The following is a 19,079-nucleotide window of genomic DNA, read 5'->3' as shown; positions in this document are numbered from 1 at the left end:
TGACCTCAGAGCTTTCAGACTAAAGAGAAAGTAGAAACATGCGTTTCTCTAAAAATCATCCTTTCATAATAGGGATGATCCATGTGCCTGCTTTACCAGGTTTGTTGAGTAGAAAATATTTAAATATAGATCTTGAAACTTCAACCGACGATTAAATGTTTTTTTTTTTAAAAAAAATAAGATCTCTGCATTGTTTGCAACTGAAACTTTGCAAGTCTACTGGATAAGATATTCAGAGAGAAGAAAAAAAGTAAAATTCCTACAGAAACTACTATCAGAGAGACACATTCAACACTAAAAAAAAAGTTAAAAATATGTAAAAAAATGGCCAAATTCACAAAATTTCTACTATCATAGACTATTCAGAGGCGTACACAAACTTAAAAGTGGGGGGGCAGCTTTGACAAGAAGAATTTTTGGGGGGGCTTCCAGAAATTCTTTGACAAGCCACAAGTCATATTAAATGATATGCAAAGAAAATGACCAAATTCACAAAATTTCCAGAGAAGAAATAACATAACATGCCTCTTGCATAGACTATTATATATGTGTTTTTGTCTTCTAAGTGGTTATGTTTTTTGCATTGGACTAGTTTATCCAAAGGACAGTATACCTCTGGGCTATGTTAAGTCATAATTTAATCAGGACATCAAGAAAATGGGTGGAAAAATTATCAGGATATTTCAGACTAATTTTGTTTATCTCAAGGGTTAGAATTATTAAGTCTGTCACCTTTCTATGAATTTATCTACACTCGGCCAATTTGATCAGTTATGATATAATATAATAAAAAGTATTCTAGTAATATTTTATTAAAGGCTACATTTTAACTTTGCTTAATTAACATGATAAATGGTATATTCTACATATAAACATTTTCCTTTTTCATGATAGAAAAAGGAAATTGATTAATAATTGATTATCATTTTCCCTGCTTTTGAATGATAAAATTACAATATCATGAATATGACTCTTTTTAAGTTATTTCAATGTATTTAATTATATTTTTGATGTATAAATTTGTATTCATCAATACAGTTTTATATCTTTTAAGGTACTCCCAGAGGTAGTGATAAGATAAGAAATATTTTATCATTTGTAAGAAAGGAGGTTTCAATTTACTGGAATGCAGGAGTGGTAAGAAAAGTTACTCATTAAACATATTTATGTTAATTAAAATCAATCAAACAATCACTAATGACCAAAATAAAAAAAAATTATTGGATTTCTTTTTTCAAAACTTCCTTTTCTTAAAAGTAAGCACCTAAAGCAACATGTACATGTACATACAAAATTTGAAATAAATGTTAATTATATCTGCATACATACCTGCAGTGGACTGTCATTTCTCCCCAGGTAAAGGACAAACAATCATAAAAGAAGTTTCACACCTTTGTCTCACCTTGTATTAATATATGATACACAGAGATGGCATGTTTCAGGTGACTTTGAGATAATCATCAAAGGAAGTAGACAGGTGTGCTAATTAATCAAAATGAGACCCAGCAATCAATTAAAGACATATACCAGTGTATACACAGAGTATCTTGATTGAGTTGTGACAATTGACCATTTGTTGACTCGTTTGATTATTGCATTGTCTTTTGAGAGCCCATAAATTGTTGAGTGTTTTGACACATGTTATGACTAAATAATTAAACAGTTGATTAATTACAATAAGTTTCTTTAGTTTTATGTTCAGTTTTTACAGTGTTAAATATACATGTCAAATAATGGAAAGTTAAACATGTTAAAAGACAAAATAAAAATTTAAATTAAAAGTATTTTTTTATTTAATCATATGTATGGTATGATCAGAAAAGTTGAATAATCACTTACATTTGAAAATAAAGCCTCAATTAAAGCATATTTTAGACATAAAATGAAAATTTATTGGACCTCTCTGCACATAATAAAAATAACAATTTATTTACAATATAACTGATCAATACAGTCCATCAGTATACATGTATAATAATAATTTGTAATTATAACATTTTTACAGGGATTAACACATATAGGAGGCTAAAATGGGGGGAGGGGGGATCAAGTGTCCCACAGTTCCACTTACCTGTACATGTATATAAGACTTAAATATACTATGTACTAATTAAGTACTTTATAGAAAAATGCATATTGTACTTAGAATAGTTCCTTATAAGTTCAGAAACAGAGAGAAAGAGAGAGAGAGTTTTCTGCTGATTATTTTATTTACATTGAATTAACATACAATTATTTTAGGATTCTATATTAGTGGAAAATATGCATGACCTCCCCTATATCCAGGGCAGGGATATGGGACCAGAGATTGTAGCTTGTATGACCAGAATTTGTTCAACAGCTAAATCTGCATTCCAGAGGAGAAACCTAGCTGCATGTATCGACCCACATGAAAAAATGGTATTGTATTTATAACATACATTTGGAAACTTGTTTTTCTTTTAAGACTTTTTTGCAATTTTTACTTTATATGCATTTTGATTTTAGTGGATATGATTTAGTATGTTTATTTTATTTTATTTTTTTTTTGAAATAGTGTAGGATGAATGAACTTTTTATAGTGTTATAAATGCATTTACTGTTATTTGTTATATACTAAAACTGAAACTTATGCATAGGTCATTTTTAAATCCCCAACAATATGCCCTTTACAAGGGGTTTGGTTGAAGCTTTACAAATATTTTTAGATACTTTAATACTACCTGTTTTCATATCAGTTTCTAGTATATACATGTAAAAACTAAGACAAGAATAGAAACTGCTAGTAAATGCAATTGATAACCATGTATTGGTGGATAAAGCTACATTAATTCTTTCTCCAGGTGAACTCGTTAAGAGCCTTGTTTAGTGCACTGCCAGGTGATGTACAGGACAAAGCATCAAAGGTTACATACAGCACTTATTTCAAAGATGGGAATGAATATATATTAGTAAGTATTTTTTCTGCTTAAAATTTTTTTGAGAAGATATTTCATAAACTTAATTATATCTTTTGATTAAGCTTGATTTATTTTCTGTCTCTTTGAGACAAGAAGATATCCTTACTTTTTAGCTCACCTGAGCCGAAGGCTCAAGTGAGCTTTTCTGATCACATTTTGTCCGTCGTCCGTCTGTCTGTCCGGCCGTCTCTCCGTCTGTCTGTCTGTCCGTCTGTAAACTTTTCACATTTTTGACTTCTTCTCAAGAACCACTGAGCCAATTTTGACCAAACTTGGTACAAAGCATCCTTGGGTGAAGGGGAATTTAAATTGTTAAAATGAAGGGACATATCCCCTCGCAAGGGGAGATAATCAAGAAAAGACAAAAATAGGGTTGGGTCATTAAAAAATCTTCTTCTCAAGAACCACTGGGCCAGTAAAGCTGAACCTTATGTGGAAGCATCCTGGGGTAGTGTAGATTCTAAATTGTTCAAATCATGACCCCCGGGGAAAGGGCGGGGCCACAATGGGGAATCAAAGTTTTATATAGAAATATATAGGAAAAATCTTTGAAAATCTTCTTCTCAAGAACCACTGGGCCAGAAAAGCTGAAACTTATGTGGAAGCATCCTGGTATAGTGTAGATTCTAAATTGTTCACATCATGACCCCCGGGGGAAGGGCGGGGCCACAATGGGGAATCAAAGTTTTATATAGAAATATATAGGAAAAATCTTTGAAAATCTTCTTCTCAAGAACCACTGGGCCAGAAAAGCTGAAACTTATGTGGAAGCATCCTGGTATAATGTAGATTCTAAATTGTTCCAATAATGACCCCTGGGGGAAGGGCGGGGCCACAATGGGGAATCAAAGTTTTATATAGAAATATATAGGAAAAATCTTTGAAAATCTTCTTCTCAAGAACCACTGGGCCAGAAAAGCTGAAACTTATGTGGAAGCATCCTGGTATAGTGTAGATTCTAAATTGTTCAAATCATGACCCCCGGGGGAAGGGCGGGGCCACAATTTTTTTACATAGAAATATATAGGAAAAATCTTTGAAAATCTTCTTCTCAAGAACCACTGGGCCAGAAAAGCTGAAACTTATGTGGAAGCATCCTGGGGTAGTGTAGATTCTAAATTGTACAAATCATGACCCCCGGGGGAAGGGCGGGGCCACAATGGGGAATCAAAGTTTTATATAGAAATATATAGGAAAAATCTTTGAAAATCTTCTTCTCAAGAACCACTGGGCCAGAAAAAGTGAAGCTTATGTGGAAGCATTCTGGGGTAGTGTAAATTCTAAATTGTAGGAATCGTGACCCCTGGGGGAAGGGCGGGGCCATTATAAGGAATCAAAGTTTTACATAGAAATATATAGGAAAAATCTTTGAAAATCTTCTTCTCAGAAACCACTGGGCCAAAAAAGCTGAAACATATGTGCCCATGGAAGGATCATGGGGTAGTGTAGATTTCAAAATGTCTAAATTATGATCAGTGGGGTAGGGTGGGGATGCATTATGTATAACAAGGGGGAAATCTGGTAAAGAACAGAATGGTCAAAGCTTCTCAGGTGAGCGATGTGGCCCATGGGCCTCTTGTTTTTGATCAGTTTTCTTCAAATCACGACTTCCAAGGATAAGAACTGGTAGGGCCACAATAGGAGATAAAAGTTAAATTTAATATTTTGGAACTTTAGCCTTGCATTCTTTTACACAGAGAATAATCTCCATTATGATATGCTCAGAATATTAAATATAGGTCACAATTTATATCTCTATGACAAATTTTACACCTTCCTTCAACAAACTTTACCGAGAAATGAAGATATACTGAAGAATTCAAGATAATATATAGGAAATATCTTTTAAAAATTTCTTCTCAAGGACAGGAAAGCCATGCATCATTATGTAGATTCAAGGGTGATCAATATATGTTCTTCGGGATAAAGCAGGGGCACAATAAGATATTAATTATTTACATAAAAATATACTAGAGAAAATCTTTTATAGCCATGATCATGCAGTCAAAATATATGGAAGCATTCTCAATATAGTTTAGATTCAAGTTTGTTCAAATCAAATTCCCATGGAGTAAGTTAGTACCACTTATATATTTGAAGTTTCAAAATGATAACTGAACTGATTTTTCCTTTTCATTGGCCAAAGTTCTTAGGTGAGCAATGTGGCCTATAAGCCTTTTGTAGACATAGTGTAATTTGCATGTATCATATGTAAAGCAAATTTTACTCCAAGATTTAGTTAACATTCTATTTACTTACTGTGTATGCTCATATTATCTTTTACAGATACCTCTCCTGAGCCAGGAAGGATAACTGGCATTGGTGTTTAAGAAATTAAGATCCAATTTGTTGCTCAGAATGAGATTCTCATCTATTTCTTTTAAATCAGAAGTTGAAAATAATTTGAATATCTCATATATATAATTGAAGGCAAGATTTCCTGGTCTAACAGAAGAGGGAACAGGCAGCACTAAAGCCGAGGCTAAAACACTCGGTCTCCTTCAGTTATGTGAAAATCTGGTGGATGAAGAAAAACTTGACCAAAAACATGTAATAGTAAGTCACTTGTCCATCTACTTTAAAGCTTAGGACTCGTAAATAGGCATACACCATTTTTCGATATTACTTTCTGTGATCACAGAAATTAATATCAAAAATGGTGTACATGTATGCCAATTTACATGGCAGACACATTCCTTTTACAAATCATGTTCAGATTTAAGACGTACAGTTTAAGACACCAACAGCAATTTGAAAGTGCAAGAGACAATCTCACGTACTATTTCTGATTGTTATAAATGTACACTGTAATTTATTACAACTGAACTGAGACATTTTGATATATTTACATTTGCTGTGTTTTTCTACTAAGCCAACTGTGAAATTGATTTGAAAGTCATTTTTGTGTATACAATGTACTCACACGTAGAAATATACATGGAGAAACGTGCGTTAACATGACGTCACAATGAGGCTGCAACGATGTTAGTACAAATGCAATGATATAGGGCAGCAAGAAATTCAAATATTGAGTATATTTTAGTAGCTTCCAATCATGTAAAATGTAAATTAAATTTAAGGAATGTTTTTAAGTTTAGTGTAAATTATTAGTGTGTGAATCACGCAGACTTGCAAGTAGGCATATTTTTCATGAAGCGCTAGCATGCTTTATGAAATATGCCCACGTGATAAGTCTGTGTGATTCACTCACCAATAACTCACACAAAACTTAAAAACATTCCTTAATAAACTAACAGCTAGGGAATAAAAATCTTTTCACTGTAAGTGTGATTTCATTATAAGTGAGTTGGATGTACAATGTAAATATTTTTGCTTTGTGTAAGGTTGTTTAATCTAGACTTCTAAAATTTCCAACCACAATATTGCTATCATTTTTCAGTTTATAAATGAAGCAATTTTTATATCTTTTAAGGCAAAGTACAAAGATGAACATATGGAGGTAAGTTTTTGTGATTAGAGGTAATAATATGCTTTTATAAAATCATTCATATTTGCATCTTCACAGTGTCATGATTTTTGTGATTTTGGAACTCCAAGGGTTTGTGGGGCATTTTGAAATCACAAAACTTTAACATTGTGAGGATTTCTGATTTTCACATTTGAAATATAAAAATATTTATTATATCAAGGAAATATTACAAAATATGTTGATAAGGTATATTATTTGGTCACAAATTCATCAGTGAATAAGCTTCAATTTTTTAGGTCACCTGAGTAAACTCAGGTGACCTACTGCTATCCGTTTTCGTCCGTCGTCGTGCGTCGTCCGTCCTGTGTTAACATTTGAACATTTTCAGCTTCTTCTCTGCAACCACTGAACCAATTTCAACCAAATTTGGCACAAAGCATCTATGGGTGAAGGGGAACAAAAATTGTGAATTTCATGATCCCTGCCCCCCTGGGGCCTGAGGGGTGGGGCCAAAACCACTAAAATTAATGCAATCTTTAAAAATCTTCTTCTTTACTCCTGGACATCAAGCAGTCAAACTGTTTGCTTGATTGTAATCAGCTTTGAGTCCTCTACCAAAATTGTGAAATTCATGGCCCTGGGGTCAGGGGTTCTAGTGCTAGGGCAGGGCTGAATAAGTTTATAGTGAAAATGCATTATTTCTTTGAAAATCTTCTTCTCTGCTCCTGGGTATTAAATAAACCAACTAAGTACATAGTTATGATGAGCAAGAGTGCCTCTACCAAAATTGTGAATTTTATGGCCCCAGGGTCAGGGGTTCTGGTGTAAGGGCGGGGCTCTATTGATTATATATAGTGAAAATACATGATTTCTTTGAAAATCTTCTACTCTGCCCCTGGGTATTAAATAAACTAATAAGTGCATAGTTATGATGAGCAAGAGTGCCTCTACCAAAATTGTGAATTTTATGGTCCCAGGGTCAAGGGTTCTGGTGTTGGGGGGGCTCTATTGATTATATATTGAAAATACATGAATTCTTTGAAAATCTACTCTGCTCCTAGGTATTAAATAAACTAAGTAAGTGCATAGTTATAATGAGCAAGAGTGCCTCAACCAAAATTGTAAATTTTATGGCCCCAGGGTCAAGGGTTCTGGTGTTGGGGGGGGGGGGGCTCTATTGATTATATAGTGAAAATACATGAATTCTTTGAAAATCTTCTTCTCTGCTCCTAGGAATTAAATAAACTAACTAAGTGCATAGTATTAGTTATGATGAGCAAGAGTGCTTTTACCAAAATTGTGAATTTTACGGTCCCACGGTCAGGGGCTCTGGTGTTAGGGCAAGGCTCTATTGATTATATATTGAAAATACATTAATTCTTTGAAAGTCTTCTTCTCTGCTCCTAGGAATTAAATAAACTAACTAAGTACATAGTTATGATGAGCAAGAATGTCTCTTCTAAAATTATGGATTTTATGGCCCCAGGGTGAGGGGTTCTGGTGTTAGGGCGGGGCTGTATTGATTATATAGTGAAAATACATTAAATCTTTGAAAATTTTCTTCTCTGTCTCTGGGTATAAAGCAGATGAACTACCTATATAGTTATGATAAGCAAGGGCCCTAATCTTGCAGAATTGTGAATTTCAAGGCCCCAGGGTCAGGGGTATGGGGGGGGGGGGGGCTCTGCTTATATACTGAAAATGAATTAATTGTTTGAAATCTGCTCCTTTGTATTTATAAAACATTTATTTATTTTTTGATATTAAGGGTACCTTTTTAAAATTTGTGCAATGTGTGGACCTAGGGTCAGGGGTTTATGTCACAGTGTTAGGGGCATTACTGATTAGTTGGAATGCATTTTTGTTCCCCTACCCTGCATATGCAGAGCTGCCAACCCGTACGATTTTGGCGTAAGTCTTACGAAATGAGCATCTAAAATATGCCTTACGATTTCCCTCTATATTCTTCCGATTTTGTTTTTTTTCTCTCGATCAGAGTTTATAATACTGGAACTCTCATAGCTGTCCGTCTACAGTTTCTATTCATAATCCTTACAACGCTTGTTTGTGTTGTTGTTTCGGTTTTAGTAGGCCGATCGTATTCATGTCAATGCTTTAAAGTAAACAAAATAAAATAGAAATATGCCTCAAAATGCTCCGATTTCATGTCCATTTACAAAACATCTTCAGCGGCTTGGGGCTTAGGCGGTACCCGGATTCCGCCTTACTATTTGTCATTTCAGAATGTTGGCAGCTCTGCATATGGGTATTCAGTAACCAAGCTAAGCAACTGCTAAGTGTATTGTTATGATGATCAATGCTGCCTCTTTCAAAATTGTGAATGTCATATAGCATCTGGCCTAAAAATGAATCAAATTCAATAACTGGAAAGTTGTTGCATAATGCTCAGGTGACCTATAAGGCCCGTGGGCTTATTGTTTTCAAATATCCTTTCTCCTTCGTTTTTTTGTAGCAGCTGACAAATAAAACAGTTCTTCAACATTTCAATTCTTATTGTAAAGAGAAAAATCTTCAGCTCCAAATGGATGCAGTTTGGGATGATGATCAGAAAAAGTAACAGTTTATATCATTTCAATATTTAGAATTCAATAAAACTTTTTTCAAATCACATGGTTGGATTCAAATGCTGAAAGCCTTAATGTATGTGTTCAAGTCAAATCTTTGTAGTAGGGCCTTTTGGAAATCTCTCTGAGTCCTACCTAGCTCAGGCTTGGTGATGTAGCTATGCATCGAGGAATTTATATGACTGCTTTCTAGCTTTATACCCATTATACCCTTCGCCCGTTATGCAAATTATCCTACATTTCCAACTATCATTGATACCCTGGCATACTCAACTAACTAGACAGTGATTCCTTAATTAAATCAAAAGAAAATATCTTCTAACAGTTTTCACCTTTACAAGCCTAGGGGAGTCAGACAATTTCTCAATTCTGGTTTATCTTCAGGTTCAGAGGTTCAGTGTACGTAGATGGTGAACTTATTGGGGAAGAATTTGGCAATTCAAAGAGAGGTGCTAAGTTAAAGAGCTGTTGGAAGGCCCTTAAAACAGTAAGAAGATATTTTATTAGTATTATATTTAAAGACCATGCAGTTTATTCATAAAATTGATTTCAACCTTATCGGATCAATTAGATACAGTGTCTTTTACATAAATTTTGTTTTTCTGCTTTGAATCATAGAAATGAAAATAAAATTATCATGGATTATGTTTATAGGCCATCTTTTAAAAAAATGTTGGCTTGCCCCTTCCTGACAGATTGGCTAAAAATGGTCCAACTCAAAACTTCTTTTAACCTCCAGAAATTAACTTATTTTCTTTCTTTTTATTCCTGAATTTTCCCTTTCTCTCAGCATATATGTTAAAATTTTTTGAGAAAAAAAATTTTCTAACCTACCTACTAACCCAAGTTTTTAGCTCACCTAAACGAGGTTGGGGGAGCTTATGTAATACCCTTGGCATAGGTGTCAGTGTCGGCGTCCCATGTTAAGGTTCAGTTTTCTGGAGCAGTTTTCTTTTTAAGTACTTCTATGTCCTATATTGATTAGACATGCATGGAAGATGTTTCTAGTGTGTTTCATTGTACCAGTCAAAGTTTCAGATGCTGCAATTTCAGCAAAGGAATTACCAGGTTAATGTTTTTGGAGCAGGTTAACATTTTTGGTGCAGTTTTTGGTGTAGGTCTCATTTTTTAGTAGCTATAAGCCCTATGTTGACCAAACTTGCATGGATGGTACATCTTAGGATGCACACTACCAGGCTTGCTTCGGATGCTGAATCTGACCTACATTTTCTGCATGATTGAACAAGTTTATGTTTTCAGTGCAGGTCTCATTTCCAAGTAACTATGAGCACTATAGTGCCTAAATTTGCATAGATGATACATATAAGGATGCATACTACCAGACTTGCTTCTGATGCTGAATTTGACCTACATTTTCCGGTTGAGTGAACAGGTTGAAGTTTTGAAGATACTGTGAGCCCTATAATTGCCAAACTTGCATGGATGATACATCTTAGGATGCATACTACCAGACTTGCTTCGGATGCTGAATCTGACCTACATTTTCCAGTTGAGTGAACAGGTTAAAGTTTTTGGTGCAGGTTTCATTTCCAAGTTATTATGAGCTATATAATGACCAAACTTGCATGGATGGTACATCTTAGGATGCATACTACCAGACTTGCTTCGGATGCTGAATCTGACCTACATTTTCTGGATTAATGAAAAGGTTAGTTTTTTGTACAGGTTTCATTTTCAAGTAACTTTGAGCTCTATGTTGAGCAAACTTGCATGGATGATACATCTTAGGATGCACACTACTGGACTTGCTTCAGATGCTGTATTCCACATACATTTTCCAGATAATGGACCTTGTAAAAGTTATGGGTGCAGGTCTATTACCAAGAAACTATAAGGCTTATATAAACCAAACTTACACAAATGATGCATCAAGGGATGAAAACTCAAAATTGCTTCAGATGCTGGATTTTAATTACGTTTTCATGGTGAAGAACTAGTTTGAAGCTTTTATATAGGTCTATTCCAAAGTATCAAATCAAAATTGCATAAATTTTGCATTTTTGGATGTACACTTTTTGTTGGATAATTGTGTGACTTTGCCTTAATTAAAGACAACATTCGTTGAGGTGAGCTCTGTAATCTCTGATTACCTATGTTTTTATCCAGTCGGAAGAGGGCAAGCATTAAAGATGGTGTAAATGAAGAAAAAAAAAAATCAACATGTTTTTCATTGCATTTCATTGAAATAAATACTTTTTATTCTGTTGCAGAAAAATTATGTTGGCATCCAGATTTTGGCAGGCGGCAACAAGCAGGCATTGGCAGTGGCCCAAGCAGCAGGTAAAATTAAGCCATTCTCTCAAACAAGTGACATTTTTCTGTAGTCATCAAATGTGATGATCTTGAAAAATTAATAAAAATTGTGGTAAAAAATTTCCCAGATTTTGAAAAAAAAATTAGAATCTATAAATCATATATAGCAAAAGACAGGTAGATCATAATTGAAATGGACATTCTTTTTAGACATTTACATTGTACATTTATCAGAGTTATCTCTCTTAGCATACAATCTTACCCCATTGAAATATTCTTTAGTTAGCAGGAATTAACTTTTTGCCAAGAAAAGAAAGAAATCAGTTTGAATATTTATTATGCTCAGTTTCATTTTTCTGGGATTGAGACCCGAATCAGTGACCCTGGGGATATGATAAACAACAGCATAGATTCCGTCGTCGTCGTCGTCGTCGTCGGTAACTTTTGGTTAACCCAAATGTCAAAGTTTTATAAACTGCAATAACTTTCTCAAATTTTATTCAGTCTTCTTGAAATTTGGCCACAATATTCAGTATGGATAAAAATTTATATCCCAAGTATGATTTTGAAAAAAAAAATTCAAATTTTTCCCCCCGTAATTTACAAAAAATAAGTTGGAAGTTTTTTCATGATAATTTATGGTGAAGACCTATATTCATCAACTATAAGTTATAGGGATATGATAATTAGTCAGTGGATACATCATGGGTAACCACAAACGTTCCAGAATTAGGTCATCTTGACCTACATTTTTCTGCATGAGTGACTTTGGTTAAATTTTTGGTGGAGGTCCATATCTCAGCATCTATAACTTATAATGGCATGATGATTTGTCATTGTACAGGTTATAAGTAACCAACAACATCAGTACCAGAATTAGGTCATTTTGACATACATTTTTCTGCATGAATGACTTTGGTTAAATTGATATTGGTGGTTCATATTTCAGCAACTATAACTTATAGTGGCATGATAGTTAGTCAGTGGATACATCATGGGTAACCACAAACGCCTGTGAATGCTCATCTTGACCTACATTTTTCCGCAAAGTGACTTTGCATAAATTTATGGTGGAGGTCCATATAGTCAGCAACTATAACTTATAGTGGCAATAATTTGTCAGTGGATACATCATGGGTAACCAAGCATTGAACGCGTGACCAAATTATTCACTTGACCTACATGCTTTGATGAGTGACTTTGCATAAATTTATGGTGGAGGTCTATCTCAGCAAATAACTTATAAATGGATGATAATTTTAAGTCTACACATCATGGGTAACCAACAATATCAGTACCAAATTAGGTAATCTTCACCTACATTTTTGCATGAATTTTTGATACATATACAGTGGATTTGATTTCAAAATGCAAGTTCAAATTATTGCGACTCATAACACGTTTTATCAATATTTTTGCAATAATAAAAACATCACAATAATTTGTGAATTTACAGGGTATATGTATATATATATAAAAATATAATCGCCAAGGGATATATATTAAGTCAGCTGTTCCATTTCTTTATTATTGTATTTTTGACATATTCCTTCTGAAATGTCATTAAATGCTTCAGTTTATCAGACAATCATTTCTTACTAACCACAGCGACAGCAGGCGAGACACAGGGTTGCGGGCAACCCTTACGTACTTTTTCTGGGATTGAGACCAGAATCAGTGACCCTGGGGATATGATAAACAACAGCAAGGGTTCATTCATTATTTTGCAAAAAGTTGATCTGTAATTAGGTTCCAGAAGTAAGACGAAAACTTTATGAAAATTGCTTGAATTCTGAAAACTCCAATCTTGAAGGCCCCTAAGGTGGAAAAACAATTAAAATCACAAATTTTGTTCCCTTTAGGAAAATTCTCATCATTATCTTTGTTATATGGATAGAGGTATCATGCGTTACATCAATGTGTTAATACATTTATTCTCCAAAGATCTTGACCACATAAATAATGTGACACAATTTCTTGGAGTAAGTGAAGCTTGCTATATATATGATTGGATATACATTTTTATTTCCCCAAAAATCATTTCTGCGAAAGATTTTGGATTCTAGGCATATTTATGTTTTCAAACTGCATTTCCATTAAGTAAATTTTTAGGTCAAATGAGTAAACTCATGTGACCTATTGCTATCCGTTTTCGTGCGGTGTGTGTTGTGTTTTAACATTTGAACATTTTCAGCTTTTTCTCTGCAACCATTCAACCAATTTCAACCAATTTTGGCATAATTTGCACAAATTACGAATCAAATACCAGGGTACTCTCAAGATTTCATGCCTTGAAAAACATATATTTATTACATGTACCTGATGACTTGAAGCTCCATGAGTTTGTTGTGTATATGAAAAGAATACATGCTGTATTTCAATGTCAATAATTGAATTATATTTTGCAGAGTTGGACTATATAAGAGCCGAGGGCTTTGTTTACTCCCACGTCGCTGACGAGGGCTGGATGGATGCCTGCGCGGGAGATCTCCTACGTTATAGAAAGATAATTGGAGCCAAGGACGTCAAAATCTTTACAGACATAAAAAAGAAACATAGGTAGGTTAATCTGTGAAATGATTAAAGAAATCGAAATGTTTTCAAGTAATAAATAAGGTATCATTTTTTGAGTTTTATTGGGATGTAAAACGGGTTGGTCATGGAGCCTGAAGGGCTTTGAGGAAGATTTGATCATGTGCCAACCAGTTTTACATCCCATTAAACCTAAAAAAAAAAAAAGATACCTTATTTCATTTACATCCCTTGAATATTTTCTCCTTTATTTTGTAAGAAAACCCATTGCCATTAATCCGTGCATGAACGAACACTAAGCAAGCCACATGCACAGATTTCTTTGAACAATGGCTGTTCCATCTGTTAAGCATGCAATGACATATTCATCATCAATACAATATTTAACATGTTTAATTTTACTTTAAATGATTTTTCAGTCAGATGTAAATATAAACAATAAAATGTCTGTCTTTGGTTGTTAGTACTAGAATTAACGTTGCAGCTATTGCAGAAAAAATTACATAACCTGCTTATGCGGGTTATGTATTTTTTCTGCAACAGCTGCGACATTAATTCTTGCACTAACAACCAAAGAAAAACATTTAATTATTTATTTAAATGTGACTAAACAATCAATTTATGGTCACTTGACAAACGTGTATTACACAGGTGTTAAAACGCCTTGTTCAAAAAGTGTTATATAAGGGCAAAATTTATTGTTGTACATGTGCATGTTTTGATGATGGTAATATTTAGAAAATTAACATCCATAATGTTTTATCACTGTATTGAAAATATTTTCACATTAATAGCTATAAATGGGTTTCATGTCTTGAACATTAAAAGTATATGCACATGAGGTCAAGGTCATTGAAGTGTAAAATTTTGCCCAGGCCTAGCTTTGTTAATGAGAAATGTTAGTAAAAACTCTTGACTTGATAGTTGGGCTGCTTGTAATTTGGTTTAAGTCATTTGATTATTTAGTTAAATGTTTCCAAGTTGTTTGTCTAGGGCATGACGTTTACTTGTAATGCTGGTGTAGTAAAAGATAAAGCTTTGTGTTTAGATGCTAATGGAGAAAATATACATGTTCATGAATGTGCTGATCTTAAAACTATAATGCAGGGTTAATAATTAAGTTTTGTATAGATCATAACAATGCTATGCAGAGTTTGCAGAAGCATGCTTATAGTATTAGTGTTATGGGGAGAGAACATGTTTACTTCATGTTCATGTTACTCTATTCACTGATGAGCATTCTTTCCAGTGCCCATGCAGTGACTTCTGATATCAGTTTAGTGGAGACAGCCAGGGCTGCTGAACTTTTTGGGAGTGATGGGGTCATTGTGACAGGGACGGCCACAGGGGTGGAGACCGACCCCACAGAAGTTCAAGGTCAGTCAATTACACCAATATTACTACAATGTAGTTCTTTAATGTAATGTGTAGAAAATATTAATGGAAGCAGGGTTTTTGTGATGTATATAGTGAATTCAACTATACTGTGAAAAGAGAAAGTACATGAAAAGCCACCACAGCTTTTGAAAGATTTTAGTTATCACTTTTTAGCTCACCTCAACGAAGTTGGGGGGAGCTTATGTGATACCCTCGGAGTGGGAGTCGGCGTCGGCGTCGGTGTCACGGGTTAAGGTTAAGTTTTTTGGAGCAGTTTTCTTTTTAAGTACTTCTGTGTCCTATATTGATTAGACATGCATGGAAGATGTTTCTAATGTGTTTCACTGTACCAGTCAAAGTTTCAGATGCTGCAATTTCAGCAAAGGAATGACCAGGTTAATGTTTTTGGTGCAGGTTAACATTTTTGGTGCAGTTTTTGGTGTAGGTCTCATTTCCGAGTAACTATAAGCCCTATGTTGACCAAACTTGCATGGATGGTACATCTTAGGATGCATACTACCAGACTTGCTTCGGATGCTGAATCTGACCTACATTTTCCGGTTGAGTGAACAGGTAAAAGTTTTTAGTGCAGGTTTCATTTCGAAGATACTATGAGCCCTATAATGACCAAACTTGCATGGATGGTACATCTTGGATGCATTCTACTAGACTTGCTTCGGATGCTGAATCTGACCTACATTTTCCGGTTGAGTGAACAGGTTAAAGTTTTTGGTGCAGGTTTCATTTCCAAGTTTCTATGAGACATATAATGACCAAACTTGCATGGATGGTACATCTTAGGATGCATACTACCAGTCTTGCTTCGGATGCTGAATCTGACCTACATTTTCCGGTTGAGTGAACAGGTTAAAGTTTTTGGTGCAGGTTTCATTTCCAAGTTACTATGAGACATATAATGACCAAACTTGCATGGATGGTACATCTTAGGATGCATATTACGACTTGCTTCGGATGCTGAATCCGACCTACATTTTCCGGTTGAGTGAACAGGTTAAAATTTTTGGTGCAGGTTTCATTTTCAAGGTACTATGAACCCTATAAAGACTAAACTTGCCTGGATGGTACATCTTAGGATGCATACTACCAGACTTGCTTCGGATGCTGAATCTGACCTACATTTTCTGGACGAGTAAACAGGTTAAAGTTTATGGTGCAGGATTCATTTCCAAGTAACTTTGAGCCCTATAATGACCAAACTTGCATGGATGGTACATCTAAGGGTGCATTCTACTAGTCTGGCTTCAGAAGCTGAATTTGACCTACATTTTCTGGATTAGTGAAAAGGTTAGTTTTTAGCTCTGTGGTCAGAGACCAGAAGAGCTTATGCGATAGTAATCTTTCGTCCGTCCGTCTTCCGTTCTGTCTGTCTGTAAACAATTTTTCAAAATGCTACTCCTCCTACAGTTTTGGTCTGATTTCAATATAACTTGGCACACAAGTACACTACACTAAGATACATAATTCCGTGTATCGGTTTTTGATTTCCATGAACGGTGTTGCCGTTGTTACTAAAAATAGAAATTTCTGTGAAATTCTTTCAAAATGCTACTCCTCCTACAGTTATGGTCTGATTTCAATATAACTTGGCACACAAGTACACTACACTAAGATACATAATTCTGTATATCGGTTTTTGATTTCCATGAACGGTGTTGCCGTTGTTACTAAAAATAGAAATTTCTGTGAAATTCTTTCAAAATGCTACTCCTCCTACAGCTTTCGCCTGATTTCAATATAACTTGGCACACAAGTACACTACACTAAGATACATAATTCCGTATACCGGTTTTTGATTTCCATGAACGGTGTTGCCGTTGTTACTAAAAATAGAAATTTCTGTGAAATTCTTTCAAAATGCTACTCCTCCTACAGTTTTGGTCTGATTTCAATATAACTTGGCACACAAGTACACTACACTAAGATACATAATTCTGTTTATCAGTTTTTGATTTCGATGAACGGTGTTGCCGTTGTTACTAAAAATAGAAATTTCTGTGAAATTCTTTCAAAATGCTACTCCTCCTACAGTTTTGGTCTGATTTCAATATAAATTGACACACAAGTAGACTACACTAAAATATATAATTCTGTTTATCAGTTTTAGATTTCGATGAACGGTGTTGCCGTTGTTACTAAAAATAGAAATTTCTGTTAAAAACTCTCAAAATTCTACTCCTCCTGCAGTTTAAGTCTGATTATAATATAATGTGGCATGCAAGTAGACTAAACTAAGAACATAAAGAGACTTAATCAAGGATCATTATTCTTTTTATTGCTGTGGTAAAGTTTCAGTTCCCAACTTTTCTCTTCCTTTCCTGAAGTACAAACCAATAGAGCTTCAGTCTCCACAGAGACTTCTGGTTTATACAGGTTTCATTTCCAAGTAACTTTGAGCTCTATGTTGAACAAACTTGCATGGATGATACATCTTAGGATGCACACTAATGGACTTGCTAAAGATGCTGAAATCTGCCATACATTTTCCAGAAATAGACCTCGGAAAAGTTATGGGTGCATCTATCACCAAGAAACTATAAGGCTTATATAAACCAAAGTTGCACAAATGATGCATCGGGGGATGAGGTCTCAATCTTGCTTCAGATGCTGGATTTTAATTACATTTTCATGATGAAGAACTAGTTTTCTTTTTATATAGGTCTATTCCAAAGTATCAAAATTGCATAAATTTTGCATTTTTGGATGTACACTTTTTTTTGGTTAATTGTGTGACTTAATTTGCCTTACTTAAAGACAACTTTCGTTGAGGTGAGCTCTGTAATCTCTGATTACCTATGTTTCAATCAGTAACCTCACCAAGTATCTTGAAAATTTATAAGATTTGGGAGCAAGAGATCACAAAGTAATAAAGACTTACTATGGATTTCTCCTTTTTAAAATTTGAGTTCTTGATTAGTTTTACATGTGTGTCAGTAAATTACAATTGTGCAAAACTTTTCCCTTTAATCATGCACAGGTATCAACCATAGACTACATGTATACATGCTCTCTTGTTATCTTGTAATTCATTACACAACTTACACTTATGGATTTATATTAAGGAACATTTAGAATGATACAAGGGGAATTTTTATTCATGGTAAAAAAAAAAATTACCAGTGAATTCCTCTTAGAGGTTTCCTAACATGATATAGAAATTAGAAAAATTAAGCATTGATGCATAACATGTTTATAACTTGGCAAAAGTAAACTAGACTTGTATGTTTTTACATGTATGTTGTACCTGGTACATTTAAATTTAGATGAATCAACAGGGTATGCTTATTTGCCAATAGTTCTTGCATTCTTTTTCCATTTTGCTTCCATTTACATCCAGGTGTTTTTATAAAACTACACATATGTCATTAAAGTGAAGGAATATGCTCACTGGTGCTCATTTTCTTTTACAGATGTTGTACGTAGTGTCTCCATTCCAGTTCTAGTGGGATCTGGTGTGACTATGAACAATGTGCATAAATTCCAAAGTGCCAGTGGACTTATAGTGGGATCTCACTTTAAGAGACTACAACAGTGGGACAATCAAATTAACATAGCCAGGTTACTCAAGTTCATGTTACGAGTCAGGCCCGAGTGTGTAGACTATGATAAAGTGTTCATGACGCCAGAGGTTGTAGAAGAAGAACTTAGTGATTCTAACGGTTGTTATGAATTGGATGATGATTTAGATATAAAATAGCCATTATAGATTTTAAAAAAGAAAATGATTTTCTTGATTATTTATTTAAAATAGTCTAAGAAGACTTAATTTTTAAGTACTAGTTAAAAAATTAAGGGTCAAAATTGTTTTTTTAGGTGAGTTGAGCAACACCTATTTGTTCATCAAGGTATTAGTGAATCTGGATGGTTCACTTTTGAACATTCTTATCTTTGATCTTTAAATTAAATAATATATACTTTGTTTTA

General features: G+C 34.3%; 1 protein-coding gene across 1 annotated transcript; it reads left to right on the top strand.

Moving 5' to 3' along the window:
- The first annotated feature begins 8 nt into the window (after window positions 1–8).
- On the top strand, window positions 9–18,852 carry LOC134282680 (uncharacterized protein F13E9.13, mitochondrial-like). Its single transcript, XM_062765083.1, has 12 exons — window positions 9–99; window positions 1,055–1,137; window positions 2,242–2,400; window positions 2,823–2,930; window positions 5,370–5,495; window positions 6,373–6,399; window positions 8,843–8,943; window positions 9,339–9,441; window positions 11,186–11,255; window positions 13,637–13,787; window positions 15,010–15,137; window positions 18,566–18,852. Exons 1-12 carry the CDS (start codon window positions 39–41, stop codon window positions 18,850–18,852), a joined length of 1,404 nt encoding a protein of 467 aa, XP_062621067.1. The 5' UTR covers window positions 9–38.
- Window positions 18,853–19,079: the final 227 nt, after the last annotated feature.

This window comes from Saccostrea cucullata, unplaced genomic scaffold (assembly GCF_032062105.1).
Source record: "Saccostrea cucullata isolate Sc308-1 unplaced genomic scaffold, CSIRO_AGI_Scuc_v1 ctg183, whole genome shotgun sequence".
In the NCBI taxonomy this organism is placed as follows: Eukaryota; Metazoa; Mollusca; class Bivalvia; order Ostreida; family Ostreidae; genus Saccostrea; species Saccostrea cuccullata.
Note: the sequence above shows the minus strand (reverse complement) of the source record. Positions and strands in the feature narration are given on the sequence as shown.